The sequence below is a fragment of the Polypterus senegalus genome, chromosome 17 (genome assembly GCF_016835505.1).
Source record: "Polypterus senegalus isolate Bchr_013 chromosome 17, ASM1683550v1, whole genome shotgun sequence".
NCBI lineage: Eukaryota > Metazoa > Chordata > Cladistia > Polypteriformes > Polypteridae > Polypterus > Polypterus senegalus.
In genome coordinates this window covers 36768485-36783546 of record NC_053170.1, presented here as the reverse complement: position 1 = coordinate 36783546, position 15062 = coordinate 36768485, and the positions used below count along the sequence as shown (strand labels likewise).

The following is a 15062-nucleotide window of genomic DNA, read 5'->3' as shown; positions in this document are numbered from 1 at the left end:
TAGGTTAGGCCTATATCCCGATATAATGTGTATATTATATTATTGGTGTTGAAACAAGAAATGATGCAATAGATGGGATAGATGAATGGATTAATGCGTTTGAAACATTCATGTTATTTACTGAGCTCAACCCTTCCTCTGAAATGGTCGCGCAGAGTTCCCAATTTATCCAACAAGTGGCATAAACATGCAAGCTCCAAACGAACACTGACGATCCGGAATTAGATCCAGTGTCCTTGGAAGTGAGAGATGGAATTAAAAGCCCACTTCCCTCCCTCCCTCCAGATTACCATTTGATAAAACATGTTCTGGATGAACATATAATGCAGACATAGAACACATAATAAGAGCGCCACTTTCGCGTTTCACCCGTCTGTTTTAATCCACTCCAAACTAAACAAACATTGCAAACTTCAAAAAACTTTATTAAAAAAATATTTATTTTCTCCTGAACATTTAAAAGAAAATAGAGTTATTTTACACTTTAGGCTCCTCATGTATACAAATAAAACACCACACAATCATAAGCTATACAGTATACAATTTATAGACCTGTCAATCCATTTTGCAAGTATTTCATTATAATGATGTCAACATTTTGTCTGTTTTAGAACATTTAACGGGAGGTCTGGAAAAATCATATGTAAAGTGAGCGGTGCTCAAATCAGGACTGTGCAAGTTGCAGTCTTTTCTAATTTGCATAGTACTTTTCACATGTGACTTGATCACCAATATTGATTGGTATTGCCTTTCAAATGTATTTTTCAGTGTGAAAAAATAACGCACCGGTTCACCTCATCGGTTTACAGGACAGCAAAATGTATAAAGTGGCGGTCTGCACATCCCGTTAAGCGCAGGAGTGGCTACTCGTCTCCAAGGTCTGCGGTAAATTCAGAAAACTGACAAATAACACAGCAAATGTACTTGAACTGTAAATCTGTAAAACAGTTTATACCTCACCGGGTTTCCTGCGGACTGATTCTCCTGCAGCTCCTCCGAGCCGGGGTCGAATATATTGTTTTATCCCACTCACAATTTCAGCCTCTCTGAGAAATTTAAACTGTCGTTTTTTGATCTTTGCCTCTGAAATATGCGCTCCGCATTAATGAAAAACGGAGGTGGAATTTGAGAAACACCAGAAAATATCATCCACTCTTCCATTTGCTTTGGGTGGAGGGGGAAGCGAAGTCTGTTTTGGCAAAATTAAATGCAAGGCAGGAGCCAGTCATGGACGCGGCGTTAAACTGAATAATATAATTTGTGCTCCCGGTGCCATTTGAAACTCATCTTTTGCATCACTAATATGATAAATTGTAAGCATCATTTTACAATATGTACATTATGCACCTTAAGTTTAAAATGTTGTTAAAAGTGGATTGTAATTTAAAATGTGCAGTTCAGTAAGAATATTCGCCAGCCAAATTAGTTCGATTCATCCTAATTGTGTTCAGTCTAAATAGAGCTTGGGTTAAATACAGAGTTCAGATGACTTGGTGAAATATTTTTTAAAATACCCCCTTTTCGATTTACAGTCCTCTTTACTAAATATATAATACAAGCATGAAGTGCCGCGTTTTACATATTCTAATAGAGCAGGATTGGAATCCGGGTCTTCCTGCATCGCCTTAGCACCACGGAGCCGCGAGGCGGCCGTCTGCTTTACCGGCTGCGCGCTCGTCCACGGAATGCAGGCGCATAGACACCACAGTGCAGCTTTTCCAAAAAGTCTTGTGTGGAATCTCACTTATCTGGCGAAAAGCATCTCAGCCAGGAAGTCGAGGAGATCCGTCTGACCAATAATAGGACGAAAAAATAGTTCAGTGATGAACATGGGAGTGATAGTCTTCAACGTGGAAGCGATCAAAAGGATGCGAGCAAAACGTCCCGTGTCTTCGGGATGGAGAGGTGCGAGTACCTCGTGGAGGGCTCTCTGGGCCTCCTGTTGCAAGCTCTCGATGAACTGGGATGTCCTAAGTCCTGGAACGTCTGGAGAAAACGAGAGAAACGACATACATCAATCCTTCAGCAACGCCCTGCCAAAGTGTAGTGGAAACATAACTAACTTGCCAAAAAAGATGTTAAAACCATTTCTTGGCTAACTAGTTTTACACCAGTGGGTTCTATTTTAAATAAAAAATAGCATGCCTATAGGTACGTACTTACCAGGATTAAAAAGAATAGTCCCCTTTAAATAAGCATATTCTTTGGGGCTGAGATCCAAGCTCCAGAGTTTATTCAGGCAAGATTTTAGCCGCTGTACTCCAACCAAAGTGGGCTGTGGCCTGTCAAAAGGTTCACTTGCTTCAGGGATCTGACCGTCCAGAAGGATGCGTTTTAGCATGCTGGTAGCTGGGACATCTGTCACGTCGAAGTTCACACCCTCTTGAGCAAGCCCCAGAATGAAAAGTGGGGCCCAGCTGCTCTGCAAGAGAGCCAGCTGGTCCTTTATAGGAAGCTGGTGAAAAGATGGCAGGTTCTTCATGAAGCTGATTGTCTTTACCAGAATGTCAGAAGCCCCCTGACAGGTTTTCTCGGGGTTCTTGAGACGGACTGATCTCCTGACCTTGCAGTGGCAGTTATACTGCCCGACGCTGTAATTGTTATTCATTGTGTCTTTCTGGCTTAAAATGTTGTAAAGTATGGCATTCGAATGATGGCTTCCTTTTCTGAAGCACTCACATTGTTCATAGAACATTTCAAAGCAGGCCATGTTCCTTGTCTTACAAATGAATATAAGTTGTTCTCTGGAAATACAAGTACTCAGTACCTGTCTTCAAGCATCTTTCTTCTATTTATACAGAGTATCTCCCACTCAGTAAAACAAGGCAACCTTGACCCTCCAACAAAAAAAAAACTCTCATTGAAAAACAAAATGACCCTGGACTGCTTGGCTTGGGAGGCTTTGCTCCACGTGGAGCAGATAAGCTTTTCTCAATGAAGTCTGACAGTTTATTGGAGGGTGCTGCTGTCTTATCTGCATTACCTCAGTCATTAACCCAACCTGTACCAAGCTACCAAGGACTAAGGGTGTAATCAAACAGACAGAATAAAGAGGCAATCATCTCTGGCTTGCACCTATTGAGCAGGAAATGGGCCAGAGCAAACATTGGAAATCTTCTTATGAAAACGAAAGTGACCTTGTTTTTATGACGCAAGCTAAAATTACTGTGCAGTACATATATACTTTGTGATATGGCTGGACCGGAATCTTTAAGAATTCTGTAGTTCAGTGTATTCCTAATACACACATACACACACTTTAGTTATAAAAAAGACTTATATAAAACAGCAACCATCAGATTATTTGTTTATTTTCACGGGGTCCCAAAGTAAAATTCACTGACCTCAGGAAAGCAGCGATGTCCCTGTTTTCAGCCATGCCTAGTCACTACTCAATGACCAACTGCCATGTCATTGACACGTCTGCTCTCTGGTAGGCCTTTGTATAAAATGAAGTGCATGAGTAGCAAGTGATGCTCTGACTTGAGCTCTGTAATCTTAAATATCATTTTCTTGTGTTAGTTTGTCTCTTGATTTAGAATGGTTTTAAGAAATTGACTTACCAGATAACGCTCCAGACTTAGGCTTTATCCAAACTACTACGTTTTTTTTTTTTTAAATGCAGACATTAGTGTAATTTTTGCCTCTCATTCACACTACCCTGGCATTTTCAACCCCCAAAAATAGCAAATTGTGAAAATGGTCTCCAGAGCTGTATGCTTCTAGAAATACAGCCTGACCATTGTAATGTGGATGGAGAAAACATGCACTTTTAAATATGCTGACTCTTATCATGCTCTGGTTGGTTGGTGCTCATTTCATGGCCCTTTCCTGACTGGATTCTGCTCATTGCAACATTGCATTCCTTGACTGGTCACTTTTCACAGAAGAAAATCATATTATAACATAACAGGCGTTAAAACGTTGCTTTCCGTGGCGCTTGTTGTGCTTGCTTACATGTATGCATCTAAATTGTGTTTTGAACATTTTGAATGTTACATATTGCATGTGTGGCATATACGTTAATGGTTACAATGGTTTTTTGATAAAACCCGTGCTTGGTGCTGTTACCATCCCAGCCAACATTTTTTCACTGATGGGCGTGTGTCCACTTTTGGAGAACGTCTATGTCATATGTGTTTTTTTCATTGTAATGTGGACAGATATACTTTTGTAAATGATATTAAAAAAAGGATGGAGATGGTTTTCCTTTAAAATGCTGTTTTTATAGGAAAACTTAGCAGTGTGGACATAGACCTAACCCGTATAATTGTTCTGGTTTTAATAAAATGTCTCTTTTATCAGTACAAGGTTGGTTTCTGTTAAGTTTTAGCCAGAGTATCATCCCTGACTCAAGTATGTTTTCCGTTTGTTTTAAAATGTTTTCCTGTTTTTTAAATGTATGCTGCTGCTGGAGATTGTGAATTTCCCTTTGGGATTAATAAAGTATCTATCTATCTATCTATCTATCTATCTATCTATCTAAACATTACATATATCGTTGATATTGTCTGTTTCCTTTTCTATATCCATCCATCCATCTTCCAACCCGCTGAATCCGAACACAGGGTCACGGGGGTCTGCTGGAGCCAATCCCAGCCAACACAGGGCACAAGCCAGGAACCAATCCTGGGCAGGGTGCTTTTCTATATCATATGATTAAATTAATATTTAGTTTATTGATATGGTAAAGTTTAATAATTGTTTTGCATTTATTTTGGTGTATGTTAGTATTATATGTTTTAGTTTTCTTTGTTTTGTGCCCTGCCTCCTTTATGTAGAGCCTAATGGGTCACCTAATGATGCAGCTTGAGTACTGCCGCAGTCATATAAAAGGAGAAGCTGCTGGCCCACGGCGGTTTCAGCTCTTTTATTCCTGTCTTTTTGAATTTTTTTGTCTTTCTAATTATGGATTTCATGGTTTGGACCATCTGCTTTTGATTTAAGGTTTCTGATTCTTGGTGTTGTTCACTTTTAAGTTTGTATTTTAACAAACCTCCTATTTTTGCCCCTTTTGTGTTCCTATACATCCCCTTTTTGAATCAATCCGATAAATAAGTACATTTTAAAAATTTGTTTTGTTTTTACAGTAATAGTTTTTAACAGTTTGTCTCTTTCACTTTTAGGGATGTCTTTGATATTTGTGACTTAAAGTCCTTTGCACCGTTTTTGTTAATTATTATATGACATTTACAAAGAATCTCTTTTTTATCATTATGCTCACTGTCTGTGAGGTGTATCAGCCGGGTAGGAATGTTTTTGTATTGTTTTATCCATTTTGTTTTGTCTTTTCTGCTAAGATTCAGTATGGCAGGTGACATGACCAGGTGAGTTGCTAAGTTTTGTCACAGTGCTCATTTTCCCTAATAAAGGTATGTCTGTAAGATCAACAGCTCTTCAGATCTTCATTTGAAAAGCCAGATTGTCACCTGACGCTGCTTTTGCTTAGCTTTTTGTTGCAAAAACTCTTGTTTGACACTCTGCATGGAAATTATTTGCAACATTTCTCATCACTTTATTTGATTTTTTTAATGGCTAGTTTACACTGACCACACAATGTCAGGAAAGTGAAGCAAACCCTGGGGCCACTGTTTAATTTTTTATTTCAGACTAGTTTTTGATCCGGTTTGTTGTTGTTCTTCACTATGTGATGACCGTGATCTGTTTTTCCAATGCAGTACATTTAGGGACTCTAAAGAAATTACTTTTACATATAGAAATGGTTAATTTATACTTACCTAACAATTGAAATTTCATGGTTCTCCAACAGATTTTTATGCTAGCACACTAGTAAGTACGTTTTTTAAAGGGGGTCAACAGTCAAAGCTAGAAAAAAGTCAAAATTATGGAGATTGCATCACCAACCAAACCAAAATGAGAAAATAAATCTTAGTCAAAAGTTCTGGCACAAATCAAGACCAAACTGTAGTTTAGAATAAAGGTTGTTTTAAACAAAAAACTGATTGCCTAAAAGGTTTTTGGAATCCTCAAACCTGTAAAAGAAAGTGCCTGGAATGGCGACTTTTTAACCTGTCACATCATTATTGGTAGTTCACAACATCTGAGAAAAGGCCCTAACATTGCGGAGCTGACCTAATGATGGGATGACCAACATGGTAGTGATCATGAACAAAATAAAATGGTGACAAAAAAGGTAACAACAGTAAGCTTTCATTCCTAAAACTAATGCAAGATTCAGAATCTAGGGCTCCAGAAAACCCTTAAAAGAAGTTTGCAGGCTCGTAAATTAATGAAGAAAAATGCACAAAAAATTAATAACATACCCTTTTTTAAAATAGATTAGCTGTGCTACCAATCTAATTCATATTGACATCTAAATAAACAACATAGGCCGCAGCGTTAACATTTGCAGTACACCATGAGGCATAAGCCTCTGTTATATGCCATTTGGTATGGGAGTCGTAAAACGTTTTCTTAATATTTGTGACGCACCAAATGACTAATGCAATGCATTTATAACAATGTTTGTGATGTGCCACCATCATTTGGAATGACATAGAAGGACACACACAAGGTGGATAATGTATGTGATTAGTTTATCTAGTTTATCTAGGTCCTGCCATATCACATATCTATTTTCTATACTTTCTGATTGTCTCTAATCTACATATTTTTTCTTTAGACTCGGATTGTTCAAGCGTCCTTAGTGATAAGTCATTTGATTCATATTTCTCATTTTAGGAGGTCTCCAGACTTTAGGTGCTGTTCTCTATTGTTTGGGACAGAAGGTGTGGCTATCAACAACTCATGTTTGTCTGCATGTGTTCCACTAGTCCCATATTATTGCTTTTCAGATTATCCCTGTCACTTACACATCTTTACAAGCCTCTCTCCATCATTCCATGTCTCTTTGAATGACCCTCAGATCTTCATTCCCTTAGCTACATTCCCACTTTTGTTCATGGACGTTCAGAGAATAAGATTTAAAAACTCATGTATTTACACCAGGCCAGACGAAGAGTTCAGTACTGACTTTACTGAAGAACTGCCTTAGGTTCTTTGTCTTTGTCTGTCTTGTGCAATCTTTCACTCCACCTATACTGTATGTGTTTTGCAGGACACATGGCACACAAAGATTGAGGAAGTGGGGGCAGGCTTTATCATGCACCAGATACCCAGAGGACCCTGCTGGTAAACAATGATCAATTACCATGTCGCTTTTTATCTGCAATTATAATTATTTTATAAGGAAGTGATTTTTCTTTCCTTTTTCTCCTGTTTATTGACCTTAGCTTTGCTTTGTAACATTTATATATGGATGTCCATACAAGGCTCTGATTTACTTCATAATGTACATAAGCTTACCTGTACAGTTGTAGTTTTGTTCAAGATTTTGTTGTGTCTTTAAATTCGACTCATAAATCCTTAGTGCCATAGAGATCTTGATAATATCACTTTAATTAATTTTAGCATTTAGAGCTTCAGCTGAAGAGCACATTATTGAAACGTGTGAAGAACACACACCTAGAAGGTATTTGGATAAACCAGCTATTAATGGCACTACAACGGCTATGCCAGTTCAGCACTGGAATGCAACAGGCGCTAATAAATAGTTTGTACTGCTGCCTCAGGGATGTTAAATTAATGCCTGATTAGTCACTATTAGTGTGGACATGCACAATGTGCAATTTAACCATGTAAATCTTCATATAGCAGTTCTTGAAATAAAATCAAACGATGGACATTGTGGTGGCTCACTGCTCCATGAGACCCAATTCTCTTTGTGGAGTTTGAATGTTTGGCCCCTATTTCCATGGGGTTTTCTCTTTGTAGTCTTATCTCAAAACATATCTCAAAAATATGCAGGTATGGTTGTCATGAACAATGAAAATTTGTCTTTAAAGTCCATGAGCAGATTAGAAGAATGCAGGAGCAGATCTACCATCATGGTATTCTGGTCGTGTACTCAGGGGCGTTGGTGGCAAAGGGGCCTTTTATTTTGAACCCCCTTATCCGATCATTGAGACAATCAAGTGTTCATGTGCTGAAATTACTACGTGGGAAACCTCCCCCTATCCATTCATCGAGTGTCCGAGCACCAAAATCAAAAGTCTAAACAACTGTGCTGCATGAAATGACCAGCTGTCTGCTTGCTGAAATGAAATGTTAAAAGTAAGATCAAGTCTCTGTTAGAGAGCTGTCTTCATCACCCAGGGGCCTGCCAGGGTCTTAATCTGGCCTGGAGGAGTGGAAGAGATCTATTATTAGTCTTTCTTTTAGTGACGTTTCAGAAGAATCATCAGAAAGTTGTATTTCTTCTATTTCCGGCGCCGGAATTGGAATTAATAAAGTATCTATCTTTCATTAAAAGTTGAGATCAGTTTCCATATCGATGTTACACTCAAATTAAAAATGCACAGCTAAATCAAAACTAGAATTTGAACCTAACTGGATTTTGGTGAAGTACAAGTCTCTCAGGATGTTTATCCTTAACTTTTTGAAAAATTGCTGCTACTTTAACTGAGTGGCCATTTTATGTAACATGGCTGCCATGATATTTTTGAGCCACATGGCATATGCATCACTTGCTAAGCAACCATGTAGCATCATAGTGACCAACCACACAAGATGGGGACACCCATGAAAGTAAATACATATAATGGAGGTTGTGCTAATAGAGAATTCCAGGATATGCCCATGAGGGTCAGCCATATGCAAAGGGACCACTCAAAGGCATAACACAGAAAGTCCAAGAATTTCTTTTTTTCATTATAACTAGTGTTGATTGGCAACATTTGTCATAGTGTTTTTCACAGCAAAATTACTGGGTTCACTGGTAACCTTGTTTGCCAAATGTTTCCCTCAAAATTTGCCTGATGGTCGTCTTGGGAAAACTTGTTATTCCCTGCATCCCATGTTGCTTTGCTGGGCCAGCATGATATCACAGAGCTGTTGCACCCATTTGGGATGGGGATGTCAATACCCGATCTGCACTATTTGCTCAATTTGCATCGGACACTTTATGGCACCGCCCCATCTGATTTACATAAGTGTGAACAATTAATGGCATATTCATGCATGCGTGATGTCATTACCTGATCGTTACAGCAGACGAATTTGCACCTACATGCATTAAAAAAAAAACTCATAGTATTTTCATTCGAATCATACATAAGGTGACCGTAATGAGAATATTTTAAAAATGCTTCATTGTTCTGCATAGATTTATTGCACATTGTCTCAATACTCCTGGATTAATCATGTCATGCTTCTCGCTATGTAGTGTAAATCAGGTAGTGATATGGACAGCACCCCAAGTATATAACACTGATCCCTTTTTTCACAGTCACTGTGAGTGTCAGACACAGAGAGAGATAAATGACCCAGAGTATAATTGTATCTCTGAGAGGCATGGCGGTGCAGTGGTTAACACTGGTGTCTCACAGCTCAGGTCACATTTTTGGCCACAATCATCATTCCAGTATAACTGGGAGAGGCTTCCCCAGCCCTCGGGGATGCTTAATAGACCATTGCGCCATTATAATACACTCAAAACTAGTGCAGTTTCTCCTTCTCCAGTGACTTCAATACATTTCACCGACTTCACCAAAATTGCTGAACATTTCTGGATTTTCACCAAATTTGAGGTGAAATCACTAAGTTATACATTTTAAGGAGAAGAAAGATGAAAGAAAGTAAAAAGAAAAGAATACACCATAAAAAAGTAACTTTAACAGAAAAGGTGCTCTAAGCATCTTACTGGAGAAGATTTCAATATGGAGTGGAAAGATATAAGTGATGAGAGATCTAGCATTACTGTAAAAGAATAAGCCAACCAGTGTGTCCAGTTTAAAAGCTTTACAACTGAGTCCAGTCTCTGTTGTTGAACTTGAAGAAGAAACCTACATGACTTTTAAAAGGTATCTGGATGAGATACTGAGACAACTAGCTATGGGTGGGTGGAATACTGGGACAACTTAGAATGTAGTTTCCCAAGCAAACTTATTAAACTGAAATGTCTCTTCTCTTTTGTAACATTTCTTATGTTCTTACATTAAATACAGTAAGTATTGTGACTTTTCTTTTTATTCATATGACAGACAGCAGCTGTGGCATGCAAAACACCCATCATGGGAAACTCTAAGCCTCCGATTTTCAAATGTCTGTATTGTAATGCAAGCAGAAAATCATGGTTTTTATTCTGCTACTAGCCCACCTTAACAGGCAAACCATAATAGCTTTTTATTGGGTTAACTACACTTGAAGTAGCCAGTCTGAGATGATACAAGCTAATACAATAATTTCCCCTTTTGTTATCACTATCGTACCAAGCACAGACAATGTTTACAGATAAGAAAAGTAATTTATTCAAAGGGCAAAAACCAGGAATTACACAGCCTAGGCTGATTACTCATATCTGATTAAGTTTATTTAGTGCATAGGTTACTCTAGTGTAGGTCCTGGAATTACCTTATTAACCTGAAATCTCCATCCAAGCTTTACATTATTCCACACTTACAATATTATTGACTATATCAAAGTAAATTAATTTAGTGTAACTTAATCATTCTACCCTCCGGAGCACAACAGGTGCTCCAGATCCTCATTTTTAGAAGGAGACTGCACAGGCATTACTGGATTATTGTGTGTAGTTCTGGTCGTCACATTAACTGAGTCAAAAAAGAGAAAGAAAGTAAATTCCATGACTAAAATGTCTAACAATGGATAAAACGTTTGATAATATGTAACTTCTATGCTCAGATGTTTATTAAACTTTGTACTGCTGTGCCTATTGTACCCATTTTATTTTTTATAGCTTTGAGCACAGGAAGGCACTCAGAAGGTAAATATATTGTCCATCCATCCATTATCCAACCCGCTGTATCCTAACTATAGAATCACGGGGGTCTGCTGGAGCCAATCCCAGCCAACACAGGGCGCAAGGGAGGAAACAAACCCCGGGCAGGGTGCCAGCCCACCGCAGGGTAAATATATTATTATTTTTATAATCATTATTGTTATTGATAGACAAATTATAATAGTACCACCTGGAAAGAAAAAATAATAAAGAAAATGTACCATTTATTCATCCACTCCCTTTATTCTGGAGACCAGTTGCTATTGTTTGGAATGTGCTGAATAGTTATATGGCAGCAGACATCTTGGCTTTATTTCAAATACATTTTGATTCAAGATTCTTTATTGGCCAGGTGCAAATAGTGCACTGGAACGCTTACTTGTTTAGCGACACTCATTTCACAGACAGAATGCGATACCAAGCAGACTGCAGGGCAATGAAGGACAGTGCAACCATCAGTGCAAGACAACAGACAAAAGTCAATCAAAAAGTATTTCTGATATGTGCATGTGCCAGGTTAAATTGCCATGATGTGAATGTCTTTGGGGAAAAAACATTCCTGAATCCGGCTGGCAGTGTTCTGATTCTGTGATGTCACCTATCAGAATCCAGGGGGTAAAACAGCTTAGGCCAGGGTGATTTATGTCCTAACATATCTTGTGCTTTGCTGTGCCAGTAAATTAGGTAGATTGCTGTCAATATAAAAAAGGTAGTTCAGTCCCTATAATCTTCTGAGTAGACCTCACACACCTTGACCTGAGCTGTGGCTTCACCATACCATACTGTAATCCAATAGTGAGAATGCATTTAACTGTAGTTTTGGTAAAAGCTTTTAAGTGTTGCTCTCTTCATACTCCACTTCTTTAGCTCTCAGCAAGTGAAGGTGCTAATGTGCTTTCATAATAATGAGTCCAGTGTTCATCTCAGCCTCTCTGAAATGTGGAGGCCACAGAACCTGAAGTTATTCACTGTTGCCTCTGAAAAGCAGTCAGTGATAATGGGTGTGTGACTTCTGCCATGATTCCTGAAGTCCACAATGGCCTTGTTTGTTTTACTGATGTTTAGGATGAGGTTGTTTTTGTAGCATTTACTGTTTTTGGGGACTTCCTGAGGTTTCTCCTCTGAGACAACCTGCTTTATTGTTTACCTTACAATTTACAATACAATACAATGTATTTTTGTATAGTCCAAAATCACACAAGAAGTGTTGCAATGGGCTTTAACAGGACCTGCCTTTTGACAGCCCCCCAGCTTTGACTCTCTAAGAAGACAAGGAAAAACTCCTCAAAAAACACCCTGATAGGGTAAAAAAAGGGAAGAAACCTTAAGAAAGGCAGTTCATAGAGGGACCCCTTTCCAGGTAGGCTGGGTGTGGAGTGGGTGTCTAAAAGAAGGGGGTCAAAACAATACAATACACAGAACAAACACATGCAAAGTAATCCTCAATACAGTATAATAGTAAAATAAAAATATTTCAAGTACGGAACAGAGTTTAACAGTATATGATATCACATAATATGATTTGGATTTGTTTAGACCTTACCTAATAGGAACCCAGAGCATACAGTCTCTTACTTTTGTTTCATTAACAAGTTCAGAATGCTAAGCATTTCATCCATTTACAGGAAAAATATTATCAATTACATCATGTTCACATTTAAATTACTATTAACTCATTACAATTAACATTTGCATTCTTATCTTGAAACTATCATAATACTACAGAAACATGGACCCGCTCATTAAAACTAGAACATAAGAAGATAAGAAATTTAACAAACAAGAGAAGACCATTCAGTCCATCAAGCCCATTTGTATATGTAATAGCTAAGCTGTCCCAATATCTCATCTAGATACTTCTTACAGGTTGCCAAGCTTTCTGCTTCAACTCCATGTCTCTGTAGTTTGTAGAAGAGTCTCGCAACTCTTTGTGTAAAGAAGTGCTTCCTGTCTTCAGTCTTAAATGCACTTCTCCTTCATTTCCACGGATGTCCTCAAGTATGTGATTCACCATTAAGCTGAAAGAATGTTGCTGGATCTACTTTATTAATGCCTTTGAGGTTTTTGAATACCTGGATTAGGTCCCCACTTAGTCTCCTCTGCTTGAGACTAAACACGTTTAATTCCCCGAGTCTGTCAGAGTAGGACATGCCATTAAGTCCTAGGATGTATTTTCTCTCCTCTGCACAGTTTCAAGTGCTGCTCTGTCTTTCTTGTACCGTGGTGACCAGAACTGCACACAGTACTCCAGATGAGGTCTTACTAGTGCATTATATGATCCAGTACAGAAATGCTGTTATAGAGCTTTATTTTGTCATTAATGCCCATGTTGCAGTTTTGTGTAAAGTGTATTCTATAAACATGATCTGTGTATAAATGAATACTGCAGTGTGTTATAGCTAACAGAGGAAACTGAAAGTATAGCTGATGAAAAAAGTCAGGTCAAAGACAATCATTATGAAATGAAGAAATGATTATTATTAAAGAATGTAGCACTTTCATCAAACACTTACTCATCAGAGTAAGTTTTAAGTTAATGACTGGATCAATTAACATCTCCAAAGTGACCAGAAATGAATTAGCATGCTTGTGTGTTAGTGTCTCCTACAATGATCTGGCATTCTTTTTAGGGTTGTTTCCTGCCCTGAACCCAGTGTTGCCATGATAGGCTAAAGCATCCTACAACACTGCAACATAAAAAAACTAATTCAAAAAACAGATGGATGAATTGATGGATATAAATGTAGTGCTGAATCAACAAATTAAGCAAAGTAATGTACTTTTAAAACGTATCGTCATTTGATGTTCTTTTATTAGCATTCATTTACAGCATCTTTCTTTCTACACTTTTTTAACACCTCATGTTCTTAAAATACAAGTATGTCCCTTGTACGTGACACAGCTGTCCTCAGAATACCATTATGCTATTTGTATTTACTGTAATTGTCATATTCCATTGTCTGGCTTATTATTCCTTATGCATAACTTCTTTTTCAGCAAAGTAAACAGTCCCAAGTATTCTGTGACATCTTATTATAACTCTTAGTCTTTTGAATATTATTGAAAAGGTGTGTTCCTTTTTCACACAACAGTTTCTTGTAAATACTGCAGTTTTTGTGAAATTTCATTATATAATGTAAACTGGGTTAAAATTTCTCATGCAAGCTTAGCCATACACATACTTTTATGCTGCTTTGTAATTAATATTTCTCTCTGTCGGTTCTCACAAAATCATATGGGATCTTTTAGTGAAAAGTGTCATTAATGACACAATATGGTCAAAGTTATGTCAGAATTACTGAGTTCAGGTGTTTCAGTCCGACTCCGATTGTTAACAGGTGCATAAAATCAAGCAGACAGCCACGCAATCTCCATTGACAAACATTGGAAGTAGAATGGATCTTATTCAAGAGCTTAATGACTTTAAATATAGCACTGTCATTGATGCCACCTTTGCCATAAGTCAGTATGTGAAAAGTCGTCTCTGCTAGATCAGCAACTGCAAGTGCTATTATTGTGAAGTGGAAGCATCTACAAGTAACAACGTGCTTAGCCACAAAGTGGTAGACCTTACAAGCTCACAGTGCCAAAGCACATGGCACGTAAAAATTGCCTTTCCTCTGTGGCATCACTCACAGCAGCGTTCTAAACTGCCTCAGCAAGCAATATCAACACCAAGCTTGTGTACACACAAAAAAGAGCCTTGAAATGTGTGTACGGGACTTCTTATGCAAATGTATAAAAGAACATTTGACGTGAAAGCTTGCTTATATTTATGGCAACTGTGACCCATGCGTACGTTTAGTGAAGGAGGGATAATGGTCTGGGGCTGTTTGTCAGGGTCTGGGCTAGGCCCCTTTGGTTCTAGTGAAGGGTACTGTTAATGCTACAACATGCAAAGTCATTTTAGAAAATCGTGCCCTTCCAACTTTGCGGCGACATTTACTTGAAGGCCCTTTTCTGTTCGCAGCACGACTGTGTCCCTGTGCACAAAGTCAAGTACATAAAGACATGAAGGAACTTGTGTGGCCTGCACAGAACTCTATTGAACACCTTTGGGATGAAATACAAAGCTGACTGTGAGCCTGGTCTTCTCATACACAATCAATACCTGACACCAAAAATACTGTTTTGGCTGAAAGGGCACAAATTCTCACAGGCATACTACAAATTCTTGTGGCTCATATAGGTGTGACTGTCAGGTGTCCACAATATTTTCACCATATAATGTACATGGAAATGA

The 15062-nt window shown here is 38.2% G+C and overlaps 1 protein-coding gene across 1 annotated transcript; it reads right to left on the bottom strand.

Moving 5' to 3' along the window:
* Positions 1 to 427: 427 nt before the first annotated feature.
* On the bottom strand, positions 428 to 2798 carry LOC120517944 (nuclear receptor subfamily 0 group B member 2-like). The gene is made up of 2 exons (XM_039740469.1): positions 2164 to 2798; positions 428 to 1986 (listed from the first exon to the last, which is right to left on the bottom strand). The coding sequence occupies exons 1-2, from the start codon at positions 2708 to 2710 to the stop codon at positions 1745 to 1747; spliced, it is 789 nt and encodes a 262-aa protein (XP_039596403.1). The 5' UTR covers positions 2711 to 2798; the 3' UTR covers positions 428 to 1744.
* Between the last annotated feature and the right edge of the window lie 12264 nt (positions 2799 to 15062).